General features: G+C 44.0%; 1 protein-coding gene across 1 annotated transcript in view; it reads left to right on the top strand.

Annotated features, from left to right (window-relative positions):
* DLG2 (discs large MAGUK scaffold protein 2) overlaps window positions 1–22,821 on the top strand; it is a 2,548,136-nt gene that overhangs the window by 1,606,159 nt on the left and 919,156 nt on the right. Inside the window, exon 11 of the mRNA XM_029602231.1 lies at window positions 17,470–17,614. Coding sequence (XP_029458091.1) covers window positions 17,470–17,614 — 145 coding nt within the window. The remainder of the gene's footprint in view (window positions 1–17,469; window positions 17,615–22,821) is intronic.

Raw genomic sequence — 22,821 nt, 5'->3', positions numbered from 1 at the left:
AGATTGGACTCATTCCCTGAGAGCCAGGAGCTCTTTGCACTGAGTGCACACATACAATCTCACCGGCGTGTAAAAAAATCATACATGTGACACTCAATGCAAAAGACTGGAACGCTCCCCTCTTGCTGCTGGACTGCTGCCTTCATTTTAGTTTTATTGAGTTCCTAGTTAAGTTTAGGATACTAAGGGAGTTGGAAGTAGAGTTCCTTTATCCTGTTGGACTCTATGCCATCCCGGACATAAAGCAACACCCTGCCACCAAATTGCTCCTCTCTATCATTGCGATATAATTTGTACCCTGGTATAGCACTAACCCAATGGTTATCCTCTTTCCACCATGTCTCTGAGATGCCAATTAAGTCTATGTCATCATTCACTGCTGTACACGCTAACTCTCCCATCTTACTTCTTAGACTTTTAGAATTAGCATACAAACATTTCAAAGTGTGCTTTTTGTTTTTATTAAGATTTTTCTTTTCAGTTGATAGGGATAAATTGGAATCTTTTAGCTCAAGTGAGTCTTTAATTATAGGTACTTGACTACTTTTCTTATTATTGGGATGCCCTAACTTTAATGCTTCATTAGTATCCTTCGAAGATACCTTCCTCCGAACCATGCGCTGCTGATCAACTGTTGGCTTTCCCTTTTGATTTGTTTTAAAAGCTGCTGTATCTCTTTTTTAAATGTTAGTGCCAGCAGCCTGGCTCCATCCTGGTTACGGTGGAGCCCATCCCTTCGGAAAAGACTCTCCCTTCCCCAAAGGTTTCCCAGTTTCTTACAAACTGAATCCCTCTTCCTTGCAACATTGTCTCATTCACACATTGAGACTCCGGAGCTCTGCCTGCCTCTAGGGATCTGCATGTGGAACAGGGAGCATTTCAGAGAATGCTACCTTGGAGGTTCTGGATTTCAGCTTAAGAACATAAGAAAATGCCATACTGGGTCAGACCAAGGGTCCATCAAGCCCAGCATCCTGTTTCCAACAGTGGCCAATCCAGGCCATAAGAACCTGGCAAGTATCCAAAAACTAAGTCTATTCCATGTTACCATTGCTAATGGCAGTGGCTATTCTCTAAGTGAACTTAATAGCAGGTAATGGACTTCTCCTCCAAGAACTTATCCCATCCTTTTTTAAACACAGCTATACTAACTGCACTAACCACATTCTCTGGCAACAAATTCCAGAGTTTAATTGTGCGTTGAGTAAAAAAGAACTTTCTCCGATTAGTTTTAAATGTGCCCCATGCTAACTTCATGGAGTGCCCCCTAGTCTTTCTACTATCCGAAAGAGTAAATAACCGATTCACATCTACCCGTTCTAGACCTCTCATGATTTTAAACACCTCTATCATAGCCCCCCTCAGTCGTCTCTTCTCCAAGCTGAAAAGTCCTAACCTCTTTAGTCTTTCCTCATAGGGGAGTTGTTCCATTCCCCTTATCATTTTGGTAGCCCTTCTCTGTACCTTCTCCATCGCAATTATATCTCTTTTGAGATGCGGCGACCAGAATTGTACACAGTATTCAAGGTGCAGTCTCACCATGGAGCGATACAGAGGCATTATGACATTTTCCGTTTTATTCACCATTCCTTTTCTAATAATTCCCAACATTCTGTTTGCTTTTTTGACTGCCGCAGCACACTGCACCGACGATTTCAGTGTATTATCCACTATGACACCTAGATCTCTTTCTTGGGTTGTAGCACCTAATATGGAACCCAACATTGTGTAATTATAGCATGGGTTATTTTTCCCTATATGCATCACCTTGCACTTATCCACATTAAATTTCATCTGCCATTTGGATGCCCAATTTTCCAGTCTCACAAGGTCTTCCTGCAATTTATCACAATCTGCTTGTGATTTAGCTACTCTGAACAATTTTGTGTCATCTGCAAATTTGATTATCTCACTAGTCGTATTTCTTTCCAAATCATTTATAAATATATTGAACAGTAAGGGTCCCAATACAGATCCCTGAGGCACTCCACTGTCCACTCCCTTCCACTGAGAAAATTGCCCATTTAATCCTACTCTCTGTTTCCTGTCTTTTAGCCAGTTTGCAATCCACGAAAGGATATCGCCACCTATCCCATGACTTTTTACTTTTCCTAGAAGCCTCTCATGAGGAACTTTGTCAAACGCCTTCTGAAAATCCAAGTATACTATATCTACCGGTTCACCCTTATCCACATGTTTGTTAACTCCTTCAAAAAAGTGAAGCAGATTTGTGAGGCAAGACTTGCCCTGGGTAAAGCCATGCTGACTTTGTTCCATTAAACCATGTCTTTCTATATGTTCTGTGATTTTGATGTTTAGAACACTTTCCACTATTTTTCCTGGCACTGAAGTCAGGCTAACCGGTCTGTAGTTTCCCGGATCGCCCCTTGAGCCCTTTTTAAATATTGGGGTTACATTTGCTATCCTCCAGTCTTCAGGTACAATGGATGATTTTAATCATAAGTTGCAAATTTTTACTAATAGGTCTGAAATTTCATTTTTTATTTCCTTCAGAACTCTGGGGTGTATACCATCCGGTCCATGTGATTTACTACTCTTCAGTTTGTCAATCAGGCCTACCACATCTTCTAGGTTCACCGTGATTTGATTCAGTCCATCTGAATCATTACCCATGAAAACCTTCTCCATTACGGGTACCTCCCCAACATCCTCTTCAGTAAACACCGAAGCAAAGAAATCATTTAATCTTTCCGCGATGGCCTTATCTTCTCTAAGTGCCCCTTTAACCCCTCGATCATCTAACGGTCCAACTGACTCCCTCATAGGCTTTCTGCTTCGGATATATTTAAAAAAGTTTTTACTGTGAGTTTTTGCCTCTACAGCCAACTTCTTTTCAAATTCTCTCTTAGCCTGTCTTATCAATGTCTTAACTTAGCTTTCTACTTAAGAGACTAAATTTGGCTTCCAGAACCTCCGTCCTACATTTTCCTATGTTGTTGGTGCTCACAAGTACCATGACAGCTGGCTCCTCCCCAGTACTGTCTAAAATCCTAGCTAGGTGATGTGTGAGGTCCGCCACCTTCGTGCCAGGTAGGCATGTTACCAGGAATCTTCACTCCCACCAACCACCCAGCTGGCTACATACCTAATAATCAAATCACCAGCTATGACGGCCAACCTAACCCTTCCCTCCTGGGCAGTAGCCCTTGGAGACACATTCTCGGTGCAAGAGGACAATGCACCACCTGGAGCACAGATCCTTGCTACAGGATCATTTCCTGCTGCACCAGGTTGTTGCTCTCTGATCAGGAGATCTTCCTTCTCCAAGGCAGCACCAGGGCGTTCAGACTGGAGTTGGGATTGGCTACTGTGTCCCTGAAGGTCTCAACTATATACCTGTCTGCCTCAGCTCCTCCAGGTCTTCCACTCTAGCCTCCAGAAATCGGACTCTTTCTCTGAAAGGCAGGAGCTCTTTGCGCTGGGTGCAGACATACAACTTCTCAGTGGTGGGTGTGACACTCGATGCAAAAAACTGGGAGACCCCCCTCTTGCTGCTGGATTGCTATCTTAATCTTAAATTTGTTCAGTTCTTAGTTAAGTTTAGATTGCTATGGTAATAGGAAGGCATATAATTTGGGTTATTTAAATGTATTAGTGTATTCACTATTTATCTGGTAGTGACCTACAAGGGAATGATTAAACTCTTGATAATTTAAGTTAAAAGGCTGATTTTATTTTTTTAAGTGTCACCTGCCAATAAATTAAAGAATGAGCTAGGGGTGGGTGGGAGAGGGCTGGAAGGGAGGGAGAGACAAGCCTGCCTTCTGACTAGCTACTTAATACAGACACAGAAACACACTAAAAAATATAAGCCAATAGTTTAATTCTCTCCAAAACGTTTAAGTTTTAAATTTCCCCAAGCAGTACTTACCGATTCTTTTCAGCCACCAGCAAGGTGATCTTTTCCTCTCAGTGCTCCTTCCGAGAGGAAAGGATCACCTGTTCCTCGCAAGGCAGGCTTCCATTCACATGCACACATACACCCATCCCCTCAGGCAGGCTCCCATTTACAGACATACACACTCACACACACACATCCCCCCCCCCCCCCCAGCAGGCTCCAATTCACATACATACACATCCCCCCAGACAGACTCCCATTCACAGATACCCTTCCACCCCCAAGCATCCTCCTAATCACACACACACACACACACACACACACACATCCCCCCAGGCAGGTACCCATTCACACACCACATACCCACACATCCCCCCAGGTAGGTGCCCATTCACACCCACACATATACATTCCACCCCCCACCCCCCCAGGCAGGCTTCCATTCATTCACACATACACCATCCCCCCAAGCAGGTCCCCCTTCACATAGTCCATGTCCCCAAGGCAGGCTTTCATTCACACCCACATACAAATCCCCCCAGACAGACTCCCATTCACAGACACACTCATCCTCCCAGGCAGGTAGTCTTTCACACACACATACACACACACACACACACACACACACACACATATCCTCCCTCAGGCAGGCGCCCATTCACACATACACAAACACACACACCCAGGCAGGCTCCCATTCACACACACATGCCCATGCCCCTCAGACAAGCTTCCATTCACACACTCACATCCATCCCCCCCAGACAGGTTCCCATTCACACACACATGCCCATGCCCCTCAGACAGGCTTCCATTCACACACTCACATCCATCCCCCCCAGACAGGCTCCCATTCACACACACATGCCCATCCTCCAGGCAGGCACCCATTCATACACACATATCCCCCCAGGCAGACTCCAATTCACACACACATACACCCATCTCCCAGACAGACACTTATTCACACACACATACACACACTTCCTCCATGGCAGGTGCCCATTCACACACACACATTCACACATATCCCCCCCCAAGTGACTGCCCATTCACACACACACATACATATCCCCCCAGGCAGGCACCCATTTACACACATACACACACCAACACACACACACATATCCCTCCCAGACAGGCGCCCATTCACATACACACAACCATCCCACCCAGGCAGGTTCCCATTCACACACATGCCCATTCCTCCAGGTAGGCACTCATTCATATACACACATCCTCCTCGGGCAGGCTCCCATTCACACACACATATACACACAACCATCCAACCCAGGCAGGTTCCCATTCACACACATGCCTATCCCCCCAGACACCCATTGATACACACAGATCCCCCCCAGGCAGGCTCCCATTCACACATACATATCCAGTCAGGCACCCATTCACACACACACATACCCCTGGCAGGTATCCATGCAGACACACACACACACTCACCCCCAGGCAGGTATCCATTCACACACACACACACACACACACACACATTCTTCCAGGCAGGTGCCCGTTCACACACAGGCCTATCCATGCGAAGTAGGCTCCAATTCACATTCACATGCCCATCCCCCCAGGCAGGCTTCCATACATACACATACCCCATCCCAAGCAGGCTCCCCTTCACACACCCTTCATACCCCCCAAGACAGGCTCCCATTCACACACATATACAATCCTCCCCAGGCAGGCTCCCGTTCATACACACCACATCCCTATCCACCCTAGAATTCTTCTATTCACACACACACACATACAGCCCCATCAGCCCCAGACAAGTTCCCATTCACACACATGCACACCCAATCCCCCCAAACAGGCTCATATTCACACACATGTACACCTATCCCCTCCCCAGGCAGATTCCAGTTCACACACACATACCCCTATCTACCCTAGGCAGGCTCCCATTTCCACACGCACACCCAGGCTCTCTTTCACAACTGACACTCATTCAAGGCAGGCAGGGACCATGTTTTTTCTCTTCCTCCTCTTGTACTATTACTACTACTGCTGCTGCTGCAACCCAGAGAACAGTATGTGTTGCAGACTGTAGGAGTCCTTTCTGTAGCTGCTCCTTGTGCTGGCCGGCCTGCAGAATTTAACACTCATGGTGTTAGCACGAGATGAGCCTACAGGAAGTCCTAGAACCCCGAGTGTTGAGTACCATGGGTCCAGTTGGCACATAAGGAGAAACCGCAGAATGGTGGAGTTCGGTGTGGCTCTTTCCATTCTTCTGCCTCCAGTGGGATGGGGTCCACCAGCAGCCGCATTGGCTTCTCCTCTCTTCTGCTGCTGGTGGGAAGGGGTCCACTAGTGGCCACACGGGCCTCTAGCTGCTCCATTTGGTGCACCCCTTCCACCACAGCCACCGCTCTACCAGGTGTACTGCCCTATGCAATTGCATGGTTTGTACACTCAGTACCGCCGGGCCTATTGCTTTTGTTCCATCTCACATCCAGTGGATGGACTGGGTGACTCTATTCTAGTGATTAAGCATTTCTGTGAAGAATCTTTTGTTTCAGGAGGAAGTTTCTGCCCAAGAGTAGGGAAAAGAGAGAAATTATTTGTCTTTCCTGTCTGGAGTTTTTATTCTGAAAGATCCTAAGAAGTGAAAGTAATAAGTTCTGTATATCTGAACACCCCCAGATAAACAAAAGCGAAGAGGATTGAAAATTTGGAGAAACTGAAGTACATCTGTACTTCAGATATTTTTGTGGGAAGGGACTTCTGCTTCATCTAGGCAAACTTTGGCCCACCTGGGATTTTTACCATTTCATGTCCTGGAGGGTGAGATCATTTTAGGACTTCAGTACCATGGGATAATTTCACAGATAGAGGAGAAGATCCTCAGTGCTGTTTCAATTGCTCTTAATGTATTTGAAATATTAGCAAGCAATGTCATACCTGTAATGGTAGTAATAACAATATAGTTTCTTAGATAGTACCTTTTTCTAGAGCAGATTGGAGTTATAAATGAATGCATATATTTTATTAACAATTAATGATGACTTCCATTGCAGTGTTCATGCTTTCAAGTTAAAGGTGGTACTTCATGTCTCCACTGAACACACTGTAGGAATCTGTATCAGTACCCTATTCTGTGTGCATTGCAATATGAACTGGGATGAGAGTTCCTTCTAAGAAGTAATCTCACCGTACTGACACACACAATGCCAATTGCTAAGGAATGTGAGCAGGGAAAACTGGAGTAGTTTCAATTAAAGCAAAGCAGATGCTATGGGTTTCCCTCAGAGGCTCACTGCATTTTTCTTGAAGCAGGCACAGTTTCACATTTGTAGACCTTTCTGAATGTGTGGTGGCTGGCATTAGCAAACATTTGGGCCAATTCAGTAAAGTCCACGGGAGAGCGGGCAAACGCCCTCTCTCCCGGCGCGCACACAGGCCACTCGCCTGTCCGCGCGATTCAGTATTTAAATGAGGCCCGGTGGTAGAAACGGGCAAAAGGAGGCGCTAGGGACACTAGCGCGTCCCTAGCGCCTCCTTTTGGACCGGAACGGTGGCTGTCAGCGGGTTTGACAGCCGACGCTCAATTTTTCTGGCGTCGGTTCTCGAGCCCGCTGACAGCCATGGACTCAGAAACCGGATGCCGGCAAAATTGAGCGTCCGGTTCTCAACCCGATAGCCGCGGGCCGACTTCAAATTAAAAAAAAATTTTTTTTTTACTTTTTTTACCCTTCGGGACCTCTGACTTAATATCACCATGATATTAAGTCGGAGGGTGCACGAAAAGCAGTTTTTACTGCTTTTCTGTGCACTTTCCCGGTACCCAAAGAAATTAGCGCCTGCCTTTGGGTAGGCGCTAATTTCTGAAAGCAAAATGTTGGGCTTGGCTGCACATTTTGTTTTCTGAATCGCGTGGGAATACCTAATGGGGCCATCAACATGCATTTGCATGTTGAGGGCGCTATTAGGTTCGGCGAGTTGGACGCGCGTTTTCGGCCCCTTACTGAATAAGGGGTAAGGAAAAATGCGCGTCCAATGGCGGGTTAACAGTGTGTTCCATCGGAGCGCACTGTACTGTATCGGCCCGATTATAGGCACGCAACCATCTGAGCAGTAAAGCTGTATGAGATAGAAGGAGCCCTGTACTAGACTATGGCATATAGTAACCGTTTCTAACGCAGACTTTAATCTGCATCAGGAACTAGCAACCGGGAGATTTAAAACAAATCATAGGAGATGTTCTTTCATTCCATGCCCAAACAAGCTATGGAATCTATTTCCGTAAGACGAGCTCAAGGCTACTAACATACAGGGGTTCAGAAAAGGATCGGACAAGCTCCTAAAGGAAAACTCCATAAACAGTTATTAGCCAAGTAGACTTGGGAAAGCCAGCGCTTATCCCTGGGAGTGAGATACAAGAAAGAGATCAAATGTTGGGGATCTGCCGAGTACTTGTGACCTGGACTAGCCTCTGTCGGAAACAGAATGCTGGGCTCGGTGGACTATGGTTTGACCCAGCACGACGTTTTTTATGTTCTTATGTTCTGCTGATGCCCACATGCCTGCAGCTATTCTGCCCTGCATGAGACTTGTAACTTTATAAAAGTAAAGTCACTATTCTCATCAACTACGAGGCAAACTCTTCTGATCTATACAGTCCTATCTAAAAGGTACAAATCTATTATGTGCATTATGTAACATTTGAGCAGAAGGAACTAGCTCTTCTTGGTACTTTGAGGGTTCATTAATTCAGTCTCTAGTGGATCTGATAAGGCTAGTATTCATAACTCTCCATCCAACATGTAGGCTAATTGCCTCTTTCACATTTGAGGAAAATTCTTATTTTCTTTCTCCTTTGGAATCTTCACTTTGGCCACCCACTCCTGATACTTTTCATCTAGGATCCATGTTCAATAGGAAAGTGTTGGCAGCCTTTGTTCACATTAATCAGTTCTTGCTTCTTTTTCCGACATTATTATACCAAATAGATACCATGAATCCCTTATTGTTCGAGGCTGCAGTCCACAAGGCTGTCAAATGAAAGAACTTTTACTGTGATTCTAAAATCCTGGTGGTAAAATCAAAATCTCATTACTTAGTACTATAAAACTATTCAAATCAATTAAATTTGCAATTTTGAAACCTCTTGCATACCAAACAAATTTCATGAAAAAGTATTTGTTATTAAAAGACCATTAAGACAAAAAATTTCATAGGATCTTCTGCAGATAAAACAGTGTTTTATGCTCAGGAATGGTATTTTACAAAATTGCCTGCCCATGTGTTGGTAAATTTGTGCGCATATGTCATGCTCATGCATAAGTTTACCAGGGGTGACCAGAGGTATTACTGGGGATGGGGTTCATATTTAGCCACTGTGAGGCTCAGCTAGTTAGCTGGATAAACTTAGCCTATATATTCAGCAGTGCGGCTAAATATATTCAGCTATATCTGGCTTACTTTGGGACAGGTGTACGGTTCTACCAGACTTAGCTGGATAAGTTTAGTTTATTAAAATTTCTTAATCGCTTTTGTGCAAAAGCTCAAAGTGATTTACAAAATAAAACATACACAATATATCAATAAAACAGTACATGACATAAAACGTCAGTAACCTACAATCAGTATAACTCAGATTTGATAATGCATAGTTCAAGTAAATGCTAGCTTAACCAGAAAAGTTTTTAGTGCAGCTTTAAAAGTTTTTTTGCACTCCATAAGTCTTAAAGGTGCAGGAATAGAATTCCACATTACAGATGCTGCCACAGAAAAGGCATCTTCTCTCATAGTTGACAATCTCTCTGTCCTCACAGTTGGCACCTCAAGGAGTCCCCTCTCCTGTGAGCTGAGATTCCTAGTTGGTTGGTAAATACGAAGAAGAAAATTAATCCACGGAAAGGAAGAAATGCTAAGAAGTTTGTGCATCAAAAACAGAATCTTGAATTGAATCCTGTACCGAATAGGCAACCATTGAAGAAGATGTAGCGTAGGAGAAATATGGTCTGAGCTTCTTGTTCCACTGATTAGACATGCCATAGACTTGAGAAGAAGTTGTAAAGGTTTTATCACTACATCAGGAAGCCCAAGATATACAGCATTGCAATAATCCATAGTAGGCAGCACAGAGGCTTGAATAACCAATTTAAAATCGAACGGTTCAAGCAGAATCTTAAGGCCATGTAGGACTCTAAGTTTGAAAAATCCATTTCAAATTACACCCTTAATAAGGTGATGAAAAGATAGTTTAGCATCAATCAATACACCCAGACTTCTTACTTAAGTTAAATTGGGAAATCAATGTTATTCAAGACAATATTGGTAGGGACATCAAGGCAACTAGCACACTGAATAACCAAAAATTCTGTTTTTACAACATTTAGAGACAGTTTATATTATGGTTGTCAGACAAATCCCAGTAATACTCACTGTTTCAGCCCTCGTGGCTCTTGTTTTGATATAAAACTGGATATCATCAGCATAAATTCAAAAGCCATCATAAAAAGTCATTAGAATCTTACAAAGTGGAGCTAAGTAAATGTTGAAAAGTACAGAAGATAAAGCCGAACCCTGAGAGACACCTGTAGTATTTGAAAACCAAGGAGACCCCTGACTCCTCCATTATGACCTAAGATCGCCGACCTGAAAAGTATGATGTAAACCAGGACAAAACCTGTCCAGAAATCCCACATTCTTTCAAACAATATAACTATCATGGTCAAGGGTGTCAAAAGCAGATGAAATATCCAGCATAACCAAAATATAGTTATGACCACTGTTGAGACCCCGTCTGATGCAATCAAGCAAAGAAACAAGAAGAATCTCAGTATTAAGTGACTCTCTGAAGCCAAACTGAAAGGGGTCAAGAATCTGATGTTCTTCAACAAATTTAAAAAGTTGCCTAAATACTATAATTTCTAGCAATTTAGACATGAAAGACAAACTAGAAATTGGTCGATAATTAGAAGGAATGGAAGGGTCCAGTCCTGATTTCTGTAACAATGGCCTAATAACCGATTGCTTTAGCCTAGCTGGAACAATTCCCTCTGACAAGAAAAGATTAATAAGTGTACAGAGGGCAGGGGCAATAAGATCCCTGCCCGTAGTTAAAGAACAGAAGGAAGGGTTTAACTTAGAGATTGTCTGAGCAACCTCAAAAGCCACAGTGGGATCACATTCAGACCATAATTCTATAGCATGATCAGAAGAATTAGAGTTCTAACGAGGCACAGACTTGAAATTTAATAGCAAATCCTTGACTCAGAATATTGGAGTTAGCTGGATAATTTATCCAGTTAACTCAGCTCCTCCCAGTTATGCCCCCAGAACGGCCCTGACTTATCCATCCAAATGTTAGCCAGATAAAAATTAGCCAGCTAGAATTTAGCTTCTATGGCCTGGATTTATCAAAATGCACTAAATATCACATGTGATAGGAAAAGGGGTGTGTTTTATGGTAATAGGCAGTTTATTGCAATTTGCGCTGATACCTATGCGAAGCGCAAATTGCGATAACATTTTCGCACTTTGCGATAAGTGCCAGAATTGTTGTATTTCCCACATACAATCACTGGGGGGACCATGTTTAGTAGTTTTAAGCTCCTGGAGAGCCAGCCAAGCTATCAGGGTCCTCCTACAACCACGAGAGAGAGAGAAAGGTGAGGGCATTATGGCTAGGCTCTCTCTCTCTCTCGGTTGTAGGAGGGCCCTGATACCTAGGCTTTCTAGGAGCTCATCGCACTGCGCAATGAAAAAGGTGTAGTTAAAGCCGTGCGATACGGCTTCGCAAAACTGTGAGCCCAGCCCACTTGGACAAAATTCCCGCCCCAATATCCTCCCCTTTTTCTCATTTGCATGCGTTAAAGGCGTTTTTTTGCATGCGAAAACAGCTTAACGCATGCGAAAACGCCATATAGCACTTTGATAAATGACCCCTATGTAATAAATATTCATTTAGCAGGATATCTTCTAAGATGTCTGGTTTGATGCTTCTGAATATGGACCTCTTAGATTTTAAAATTATGGTGTAATATTCAGTAAGCCATCTAATGTTTGCTGGATAATTTGTCCCAAATGTTCAGTGGGACAAATGTCCCACTTGAATATACTCACCTAAAGTTGTCTAACTACGTATAAGTCTATAATTTAAAAACTTCACCAGCTATGGCTAGCATCGGTTAGGTGTTAAAGTTGTCCAGCATCGTGTAGTCGGATAACTTGCTACTTAAAGCAGATATCTTCGAAAGATATGCTGTTTGGAGAAAAAATGGTGTAGTGTGGGCCTATGGCCTGATTATCCCCCTTCCCCACCCCAAATTTCATAAAAGGTCAGACCGAGCATCCTCCACCTCCTTGAAACCCCTCCGAATAGTAAAAAAAGAAAATGTCGTGGGGTCCACAGGTCTGGCACCCGCACCTCCTTCCCCAGCTTTTCTGTTTTTCATGTGATTCCCTCCTGCACTCCTCCCCCCACTCTCCACCTCTTTGCTACCCTCCTGCCAGCCCCTGCAGATCCCCCATCCCCGCATAGCGCAAAACCCAGCCTAGGGCCAGGTAAGCTTAACTCACTCCTGGCACATACAGCGTTGCCCTGACAACACTGTCATTTTTGTAATTTTTACAGTTAGGAGGGGTGTGGGGGGTATTCAGGCCAGCAGGGCCTTTTGTGAAATCTGGAGGGGGGGGGGGAGGGGGAATTAGGCCACAGGCCCGCACTGACCTTTTTATTTTTTCTCCAAACAGTGCCACTCAAGCAGCAAAGCTGAATAACTTTAGACCTGCTCTGAGGCTGGCCTAACGTTATCTGGCTAACTTACCTGGATTGAACTTAAAATTGGCTAAGGTAGCCAAATAATTTAGGTCCACCTAGGGAAGGCCTCTTTTTTATCCAACTCAATTTTAACCCAATAATGACATGTGCAACTAAAATCTAGCTGAATACATGGTTCAATATTCACAAACTTGCCAGTTAGCTAGATAATTTATGAACTATCCAACTAAATACCTTTGAATACTGACCCCCTATACACATACATTTTCCCCAAGTGTGTGCGTGTGTGGGTAGATTTAATGGGATAATTTTCAAAGTGGACTTATGTTCATAAGTTTCTTTGGAAAATCGGTGTAAATTTTGCATGCATTTGCCGGCCGATTTATGCATATGTTACAAATTATCCCATAAATGTTTCAAATCCCCTTCATTCAAAACTATTCGAACCCCACCAATTTCCTTGAAAATGTGCCCTGTCTCTCTTGGTCACTCCCAAAGGGGCAACTCTCTTTGCTGAGTCCACCTGGGGGCAACAGCCCACCCCCCACAGCGGGCCAGCTCTTATGGTCGACCTGCGATGGCATCAGGGGGTGCGGGCAGGGCCAGCAGTCCGAGGCAGGAGCGAGAACAGAGCAAGCAGCAACGGAGGGGGGAGGTGACTCTGATGGCACAAAACGTAGTCTTCTCCAGACAGCTGCGGCAGCTTGAGTCATGAGGCTATTCCTATTACAAGCGAGATAGGTAGGAGCCCTACCGTAGCATTAAGATTGCCAGCTATAATGAATCACTTTTGTTATATTTATTCACTTGTTCTTGTAATGCCTCTTAACATTTTTCCATTTCATCTTTCCCCTTTTCAGCATGCTAGTGAATGTACACAGCACTGTACAATAGAGATGTGTTTAGTTTCATTCTTTGGTATTCTTCAGTTACAAGAGCCCAAAAGCTATTCAGAGAGGCAGGAGGCAGTGTCCATTTGCAAGGCCCCATTACTGGCTCCACTTCCTTCTGGCAGATGGTTATTCCACAACAGCTATGCATGTTTCCAGGCCTTATGTCCAAACAGATTTACTCCGGCGGTTCTCCTCTTTTACCTGCATAGATCCCTAAGTTCATATGGGGGGGGGGGGGGGAAACCTGTATTTTTAATTTTCTTTTCCCCCCATAGAAAATTACGAGAGCCATGCCCTGCCTCACTGTTTCCTTTTCTTCTAATTTGATTTCGTTGGCGTGAAAAAGAAAAGAAGCATGTTTAGCTGTTTCTGGACACTTTTAAAGCAACAGTGTGGCAGTGGCAGTGGCAGTAGGACATTGCAACACTTAGCTTTTGAAAAAGAATTTGGTACGCTGCTGACACAGACGGTGCTTCTTAATTCAGTGTGACAGGGAGGAAACAAAAGATGTCTCCTGAAGCAGTGTACATCTTGGGTATCCCATACGCATGGCGTTAAGTCAATCAAGACCTTTAACCGATATGTTCCAGCCAAGAACCCGTCTCACCCCGCTTCGAGCTCGGTGTGATTTGATCATCGGTGTTATCGGGGAAACAAAGGCATTGTTTATACGGACCGCACTCATGCAATGAGTTCTGTCAGTGTGTGTTTGCCACAGTTGTGGGCTTCTTTGCTGTGAAGCTGCTGCACAGTGCTGGAGCTGCATGACCAGCCAGACCACGTTTACTTCCTGGACTCCTTTCAAACGGGGGGTTACTCCGGGGGTCATGTGGAAGAGAGATTAAAGAATAGGAGAAGTGCGCCTGCTCCGGGGAGTGGTGGTCTCAGAAGTGCGTGTGGTGCAGAAGAAGAGGATAACCATAAGCACTGTGATGCGAAACCCTTGACCCCATTTGGAAAAATGTTGGTATCTAAGGCCCCCTTCTCAGCCTTTCCCATAGGGATCTGGTGGTGGAACAGTGCACTCTGGCTTTGTACTTACCAAACTGCAATTACATGGCTCCTTCCTGCCCTTGGATGCTTTCCTCACAGATGGATTCAGCTTGCCTGTCCTGGCCTCAGGACCCTGCTTTTGGCTAGGGCGAACAGGGCAGCTGCCTGGGGTGCTGGGAGACGAGGGGGCGCCACGGAGGACCGAGTGGCTGTGAGCTGCAGGTGTCGCCCCTCCCGCTTCCTGTGTCTCTGGCATTCCTTCTGATGTTGGAGTGCTTACAGATCACCTGTGCGCTCACATTTTCCACTTGTGTTTGGGGTTCTTCCACTTCTTTGGATGTCCAATTATGAATTTAACACTCTTATTTGCTGTTTGATAGGCATTGACAGTGATCAGAGAATGTTCCCCATGGAGCTGTGAGAAATGTGAAACCACTTCTTCTGTTAGGACCACCACTTCCCTGAGATGAAATCTGGACTTGTGGGACCTTCCGCTCCTTTCTGTCCTTAGCGGGTTGCTTGCTGCCTGTCTCAGAGCCTGAGCATCCCTCTGGTCTCCAGATCCTAATAGTTGGCTATGTCCTGCAAGCAAAACACCATTCTTGAGAGGTTGTGGCCCATAGAGCTTGCTCAGCACCCTTGGAATTGAGATCATGGTTTGAAGCATTCATTTCCTCTGTCCTTTGCATAGAGCATTAGTAAAAAATAATACAGCCAAAATGTGTTTATTGCATCATGAAATGCCAGTGGTTAAAATACTGTGATTGAAATCTTAAATACTGCCTATTAATCAACTTCCTGATTCCTTGGGAAGCCTGGAAGGTGCTTAATGAGCTCCAAGCTCCAAGTGACCTCTTGCACAGTTGCTTTTTTATGTTTTCCAGTATATGTCTTGTCTTTTCTTAACGAATCTAAGAGCTCTGCTTCTAAAACTGAGGTGACATACAGTATGTGGCGCAAGACCTGGGTACTGCCATTCTGAATTGCTTTCATGATGCTGTGGGGTTTCCCATTGCTTCCTATGGATCTGGGGCAAATGTATTTATTTGTTCATGCATTTTATGAGGTTCCCTATTCTACTAAAAGGGTTGGGAGGCATTCAACAAAATTAATACAAACAAACAAAAACATCAAAAACACTAAGCTAAACAAATAATCCAACAGTAACAAGAACTGCTAAATCAAGTAACAACTTTAGAAAACCACCACGATTTACAATGCTTCTGAAGTGTTAAATCTTCTCTAATCAGATGCAGAAATCGTGCTGCTGAGTTCCACAAATTTGGCCCATAACAGGAAAAAGTTCTTTTTCATGTACTTACATAGTTAACATAACTAGGCTAGAAAGCAGCACAGCTTGAGGAGAACGGAGAACTCGCCTAGGAACTTACCATTGCACTATTTTTTTTATCAGCAATAGACCTTCCTTAAAAAAACCCAAAAACTATAAATCAGTATCATAATTTTAAAACCAACCAGCTCCTAAAGCACTGTCGTTATATGATTTGGAAATTTAACTTCATCAAGACATAAGCTGCTGCATTCTGAAGCAACTGTAAACTATTCTGTTGTCTTTTTGTACAGACCAATATATGGGCCATTACAATAAGCAAGACAAGTGAAAATTAGTGCCTTAATTACAGTAGCAGGTGTATCGTAATTCCTGAATAAGGTTAAAATGAAAAAAGAACATTTCACCACTTTATCAGTTGGGGCCTACATAGTAGGCTCAGAATCCAAAATCATCCCCAATATGATGACCTCTGGTTTGATATGTAGTAATTACCCTTCAAACATCACCTTTGGACCAGGTACATTTTTTTTCACCCACAACAAAACTTTTCAGATGTCATACAAATGAGTTAGTGAGGAGATTGAAGGTAGGTGTCTTAGATCACGCTGACATCACAGCCTGTCCATACTCAGAGGTCGATGCAATAAGCTGAGCATTAAGAAACAGTGTGTTGGTTTTCAGCACACGTTTTTAACACTCAGATTTAATTTTTGAAGAAATCCCGATGCCATAAGCTAATGCTATGCAAATGCATTGGGAGTTTAAAAAACACACATTAACTATAAAATGTGAGTTTAGCACAGGCCAAATCCACATTTTAACTTAGGAAAGGGAGAAGGATCTCTGTAAGATTGCAGCCCATTATCCGACACAGGCAGATCGCAGCCATTATCTGCGCCACTTACCCGCAGAAGTATTGATTTATCCAGCTAGCAGTATTTATCTGGCACGGTTCACCGCTAGCTAGCCAGATAAATACTTATCCAGATTAGTAGCGGCAAACCACGCCAGAAAGCCGGATGAATCAGTACTTATCTGGGTACGTTTGCACTTCTCTGGGGAGGTGTTCTGGACATTTTTTCCCCATTTTTTAAGAGTTTTAGATGCTAATGCAGTAGCGCTGGAAACTTAACTTCATCTCTGACCCGGAGTTAAGCTTCCGGCCCTAGGAAAGCGTAGCACTCTGCATTGGGGAGCACTGCTTAATGCCCTCGTTTGCATGGGATTTCCCTGAAAGGGTACAAAGCAGTGCTCCCAGTTTCACCAGCGTGCACAAGTACGGGTATAACTGTGCATTGCGCCAAGCGGACCTTTCTGCATCAGCCTGGGAGAACATCACCCAAGTAATTTTTGCATGTCCGGAAAAGGATACTGAAGTTCATGCAGAGGGAAGCAAGGTAATTAATTCATTCTCTGGCTTACAGCAAGGAGGGTCCAAAAATCTTCATTACTTGCCTGTTTTTGCCCTGTTCACTCCTGTTTGGCCTTCCACAAAATCTCTAGCAAACATTTTTGTTTACCAATTTGTCCAGATAGTCATCTGCTTCCTTTCTGGTCTCAAAATGGGCGAGACGATCCCTGTGTGATTTTTTCGGATTATTGTGGAAGATGTATGCAGAGTACAGCTTCATAACAGCTTCCTTTTCCCGTTCTAACCGATTTGTTCTTGTTCCCCTTTCAGGTAAATAACTACAGTTTAGAAGAAGTATCGCATGAAGAGGCAGTAGCTATATTGAAAAACACCTCAGATGTAGTTTATCTAAAGGTTGGGAAGCCTACCACCTTTTATATGACGGATCCCTATGGCCCTCCTGACATTACTCATTGTAAGTGGTTTCCTATGCGTTATAAAACAAATGAAATATTTTTTAATATTGCCTCTTAATTGGTTACATTGCATAACAGATAATTTCATTTCATGCTTTCTCACTTGTCATTATCCTATTTGTGTTGGGTTATAGCACTCAGAATTAAATATAAGACAGTAAAATGAAACAGAATAACTTCAGAAAACCTTCCCTTCTTTCATTTTGTATTGAAAATGGAGGTGTCAATGAGAGATTTTTTTTCCACGAATAATGATTCTTCTTCTAGAGTTTTTCCCCATTTGGGATATAGCCCAACCATTGCTATAACAACTGTTAGCCATGGCTCCTTTCAGAATCTGATAATCGTATCCCTCAAGCCTGACCAGTTGGTGTCACTGTTGCATTAAGAATGGGACTTGCTCCCTACCCACCTCTGGGTACCACCTCTGCACTCTGGACCAAACCCGATATCCCTTGCATGGTAATGTACAGACTGCTGCCAAGCCATCAACTCAGATTACTCAATGAGTTATCTCGACTAAGTCCACAACTTTATAATGCACTAAGTCAGGCTGAACATCTTTAAAAAAAAAAAAGAAAGAAAGAAAGAAAGGCACACTGATAAGCTGGAAATTTGAAAATAAGTGCCCTTTATTTGCAAATGTGATATAGCAGCAAAATGATGCAAATCGAAAAAAAGACGTTTGGCTTGTCTTGCTGACCTACTAGAAGTCTACAGCTTTCAATGTGCATCACCCTCTGCTGGCTCATCACAGTAGAAAGCAAGTACACCACAGCCCTAAACCACTCCAATTTCCATTAAAATATTTCAAAACTGGTAACAATCTAAAAGAAATACAAGACAAGAAACAATACTGGGATTAACAAGGTTTGCCTGATGAGAGGTTTTCAAATTCCTATATTAGCAACAATGTTATTTATTTATTTATTTATTTATTTATTTAAGGGTTTTTGTATACCGGGATACGTTGGGAACATCATCTCGGTTCACAGATAGCTAAACATAGCAACAGGCTTTACATAGAACGAGTTACAAGGTGAACGTTAATAAAGGAAACCATGATAAACTTGAGCAAGTAAAACAATAGGCTATATAGAGAACTATAATAGGCTATATAGAGAACTAATTACAAAGTGAGCGTTGATATAAGGCAGTAATGCATGATTGGACTAATGACAGTTTAAGTTTTACAGAGAATAAAATTGTGACGTGAGTTAATAGTGGGTAACAATGTATGATAGCGACAAGTAATATAAAAGGGGCTTAAGCAGAGAGAGGGAGGCAAAGTGCACTGGGGTGCACTGGAGTATACATGGAATAAATGGTGGCTGGGAATAAAGTTCCTTTTAAGTTGCATCTTCTATAGCATGATTCCATCAAAGGCTTTCAAAGTTGTAGCTAGTCTGTTATTTTTGCATAATGTTATGACATTAGAAAGCCAAACTGCATATCAGGGCTTCCAATAGATCTTTAGCCCCTGTACATGCAAATAAGCTGCTAGACTGGTTAAACAAAATATACAGTGTACGTTGTTACTCTACCTTGTCTCTGTATTTGTTGATTAAATATGTGAACTGTGCTGCTAAATTTCATGCATATGACTCACTTTTTAAAGGTGATGAAATTGGTGATCCGCCCTTTATCCTTTCATTTCTCTGTGAGTGCTCTTGCTGTCATTCCTCCAGCCTGTTATTTGCGTTGTTACTGAGATATGACATGCTGCATTTCAACCAAAATAAAATAAGTGAAAATGTTAATAAATGCTCGGTAAATAAATATCATCAGTAGAGATCTGGAGAATCACTTCCAACCGGAATATCATCTAGGATTGAATCTTCAGACGTTTGACTCTTATCCCTTCAGATATTTAGAGTCAGGGCTGAACTGGCTTGAATCTGATTTGATTCTTTTTCAAAAGTTCTAATTCAGTTGTGACAGGAAAAGAGACACACATGCAATTATCTATAGACAGTATATACATCTAGAATTTGGATTTAATTACTGGCTTTTCCCAACCCATGCTCAAGATGATTTACAATTCAGGTACAAGAGGTAGTTCCCTGCCCCAAAGAGCTTACAATCTGTTGGTACCTGAAACAATGGAGAGTGAAGCGGTTTGTCCAAGGTCAAAAGGAGCGTTAGGGAAAGAAGCAAAATTTGAACCCTGGCTCCCACTGATTCTTAGGATACTCCTCCTCTCCTAACATAAATCCCCTTTTAAACCAAAGATGAGAAGGTTTCCTGATCACCTGCAAATCATTTCTCTTTCATGCTTTGTTAGATGTCAGTATTCAGTCAGATGTCAGCTCATAAAATATATTGCTGAGAAAACCCTCTGAGGGATTTAACAAGTGGAATGTGCCTGTTAAGATGAATACACAATGACTGTGAAGAGTGTAAACTGAGATCTCTGTTAGGGTGGCAAAGTTCATAATGCAGTGGTTTTTAAACTTGGTCCATGGACCTGCTTAATACAGGGTATCCACACAAGTAACATAGTTACATAGTAATGATGGCAGAAAAGAACAAAATGGTCCATCCACTCTGCCCAGCAAGCTTCTTATGGTAGTATCTGCCGAGCCATGCAGGTTACCCCATGTTCCTCTTAAGGGTATCAACTTCTGCTGCTTGCTGTTATGATAACCCACAAAATTGTAACTGCTAGCAATGTTTTTACTGGATGATGAGCCATCTTGAAAATTCAGACAGTGCTGACATGTTTTGCTTAGGGACTTGGCCTTAGGAGCAGTCCGGTGCTTTCTCACTTACGTCTGCGTATCAGTACCTCAGACCGTAAAAGTCAGGGCCCTTGTTGGGTTATCGTCTAATTCATGCTGTGATCCCGCGTGGGACTTGCAAAGTGGAGATGCTGCAGGAGGCAAGATGAAGGAGCCAATAGCAGCATCCTCTTCTGCGGAAGCATGTCACAGTTAGGCTTGAGCTGGCCGGTAATTAGTGAGGCCTCTTTGGAGTCAGAGGCAGGGACGGATTTAGGATTTTGCCACCCCTAGGCCCTTTTTTGGTGCTTTCGCCCCCCTTACCTTCTGCAAGGGTCTGTTACATGGTAGCAGAGGGCTGTTCCCTGCTGGATGAGATTCAGCAAAATTGGAAGGCAGGAAAGCCTAGGCAGCCTGCTGCCCCTAGGCCCAGGAATAATTGGAGCCTATTGACAAATCCAGTGCCGGTCAGAGGGGGAGGTATCCTTGGAACTTAACAAATGCTTCCATCTGCTGAACTAGAATTAGATCCTGACCAATCTATGTCAACAATTTCAAATAATATCTTGTCTTCAGAGGAAACCTTTTAAAAACCTTTTAGGGCTATGGGAATTGGAGAAATCAATAAATTTGTTGGATACCTTTACTAAATGCCCTAAAGTTAACTGTATTTATCTGTTCTTTGTAAGGGCTTCGCCCATAAAGTTCATGTTTTACTGTGAACCGATGCGATGTGCGAACAGACATCGGTATATAAGAGACATTAAATAAATAAATAAATAAACTAAATAAGTCAATATATCTAAGCAAGATTTTTCCAAGATGTGAATGCAAACAGGGATGGAAACTTTAAAACAAGCACGTGGGTGCCCAGAAACACTCATATGGGCGCGCGAACAAACATACACTTGTTATGGGAGTCTCTGTTTAGTGGACCCTTGGGCCGGCCTGCTGGAGACTTGGAAAGTTGGACAATGTCTCTGTTGCAAAGCAGGCCGGGAGGCAGATGTTCAGGCAGGACGTAGATGCTCTTCACCCTGGAAGCTGGTGCTCCCCCGGGAGGAGCCCTTAGGAGCCCAACCGCTGGGACTTAGGTGGCTTCACCCTTGGAAGCCGAAGCCCCCCCGGAAGGAGCCCATAGGGGCCCGGCCGCTGGGACTTAGGCGGGCTGTGGATCAGGACAGGTAACTGGAACCAGACTAAGACAGTAGCAATACTGTAAGTGGGTTCGGGTTCTAGAACCAGGCAGGAACTGTAGCAGGATACAGGTACTGGAACCAGGCAGGAACTGTGGCAGGATACAGGTACTGGAACCAGGCAGGAACTGTGGCAGGATACAGGTACTGGAGCCAGGCAGGAACTGTGGCAGGATACAGGTACTGGAACCAGGCAGGAACTGTAGCAGGATGCGGGTACTGGAACCAGGCAGGAACTGTGGCAGGATACAGGTACTGGAACCAGGCAGGAACTGTAGCAGGATACAGGTACTGGAACCAGGCAGGAACTGTGGCAGGATACAGGTACTGGAACCAGGCAGGAACTGTGGCAGGATACAGGTACTGGAGCCAGGCAGGAACTGTGGCAGGATACAGGTACTGGAACCAGGCAGGAACTGTATCAGGATACAGGTACTGGAACCAGGCAGGAACTGTAGCAGGATACAGGTACTGGAACCAGGCAGGAACTGTAGCAGGATACAGGTACTGGAACCAGGCAGGAACTGTGGCAGGATACAGGTACTGGAACCAGGCAGGAACTGTAGCAGGATACAGGTACTGGAACCAGGCAGGAACTGTATCAGGATACAGGTACTGGAACCAGGCAGGAACTGTGGCAGGATACAGGTACTGGAACCAGGCAGGAACTGTAGCAGGATACAGGTACTGGAACCAGGCAGGAACTGTGGCAGGATACAGGTACTGGAACCAGGCAGGAACTGTGGCAGGATACAGGTACTGGAGCCAGGCAGGAACTGTGGCAGGATACAGGTACTGGAACCAGGCAGGAACTGTAGCAGGATACAGGTACTGGAACCAGGCAGGAACTGTGGCAGGATACAGGTACTGGAACCAGGCAGGAACTGTGGCAGGATACAGGTACTGGAGCCAGGCAGGAACTGTGGCAGGATGCGGGTACTGGAACCAGGCAGGAACTGTAGCAGGATACAGGTACTGGAACCAGGCAGGAACTGTGGCAGGATACAGGTACTGGAACCAGGCAGGAACTGTAGCAGGATACAGGTACTGGAACCAGGCAGGAACTGTAGCAGGATACAGGTACTGGAACCAGGCAGGAACTGTAGCAGGATACAGGTACTGGAACCAGGCAGGAACTGTAGCAGGATACAGGTACTGGAACCAGGCAGGAACTGTAGCAGGATACAGGTACTGGAACCAGGCAGGAACTGTATCAGGATACAGGTACTGGAACCAGGCAGGAACTGTAGCAGGATACAGGTACTGGAACCAGGCAGGAACTGTGGCAGG

This window comes from Rhinatrema bivittatum, chromosome 5 (assembly GCF_901001135.1).
Source record: "Rhinatrema bivittatum chromosome 5, aRhiBiv1.1, whole genome shotgun sequence".
Taxonomy (NCBI): Eukaryota; Metazoa; Chordata; class Amphibia; order Gymnophiona; family Rhinatrematidae; genus Rhinatrema; species Rhinatrema bivittatum.
The sequence above is the reverse complement of the archived record's forward strand: the minus strand, read 5'-3'. Positions and strand labels throughout refer to the sequence as shown.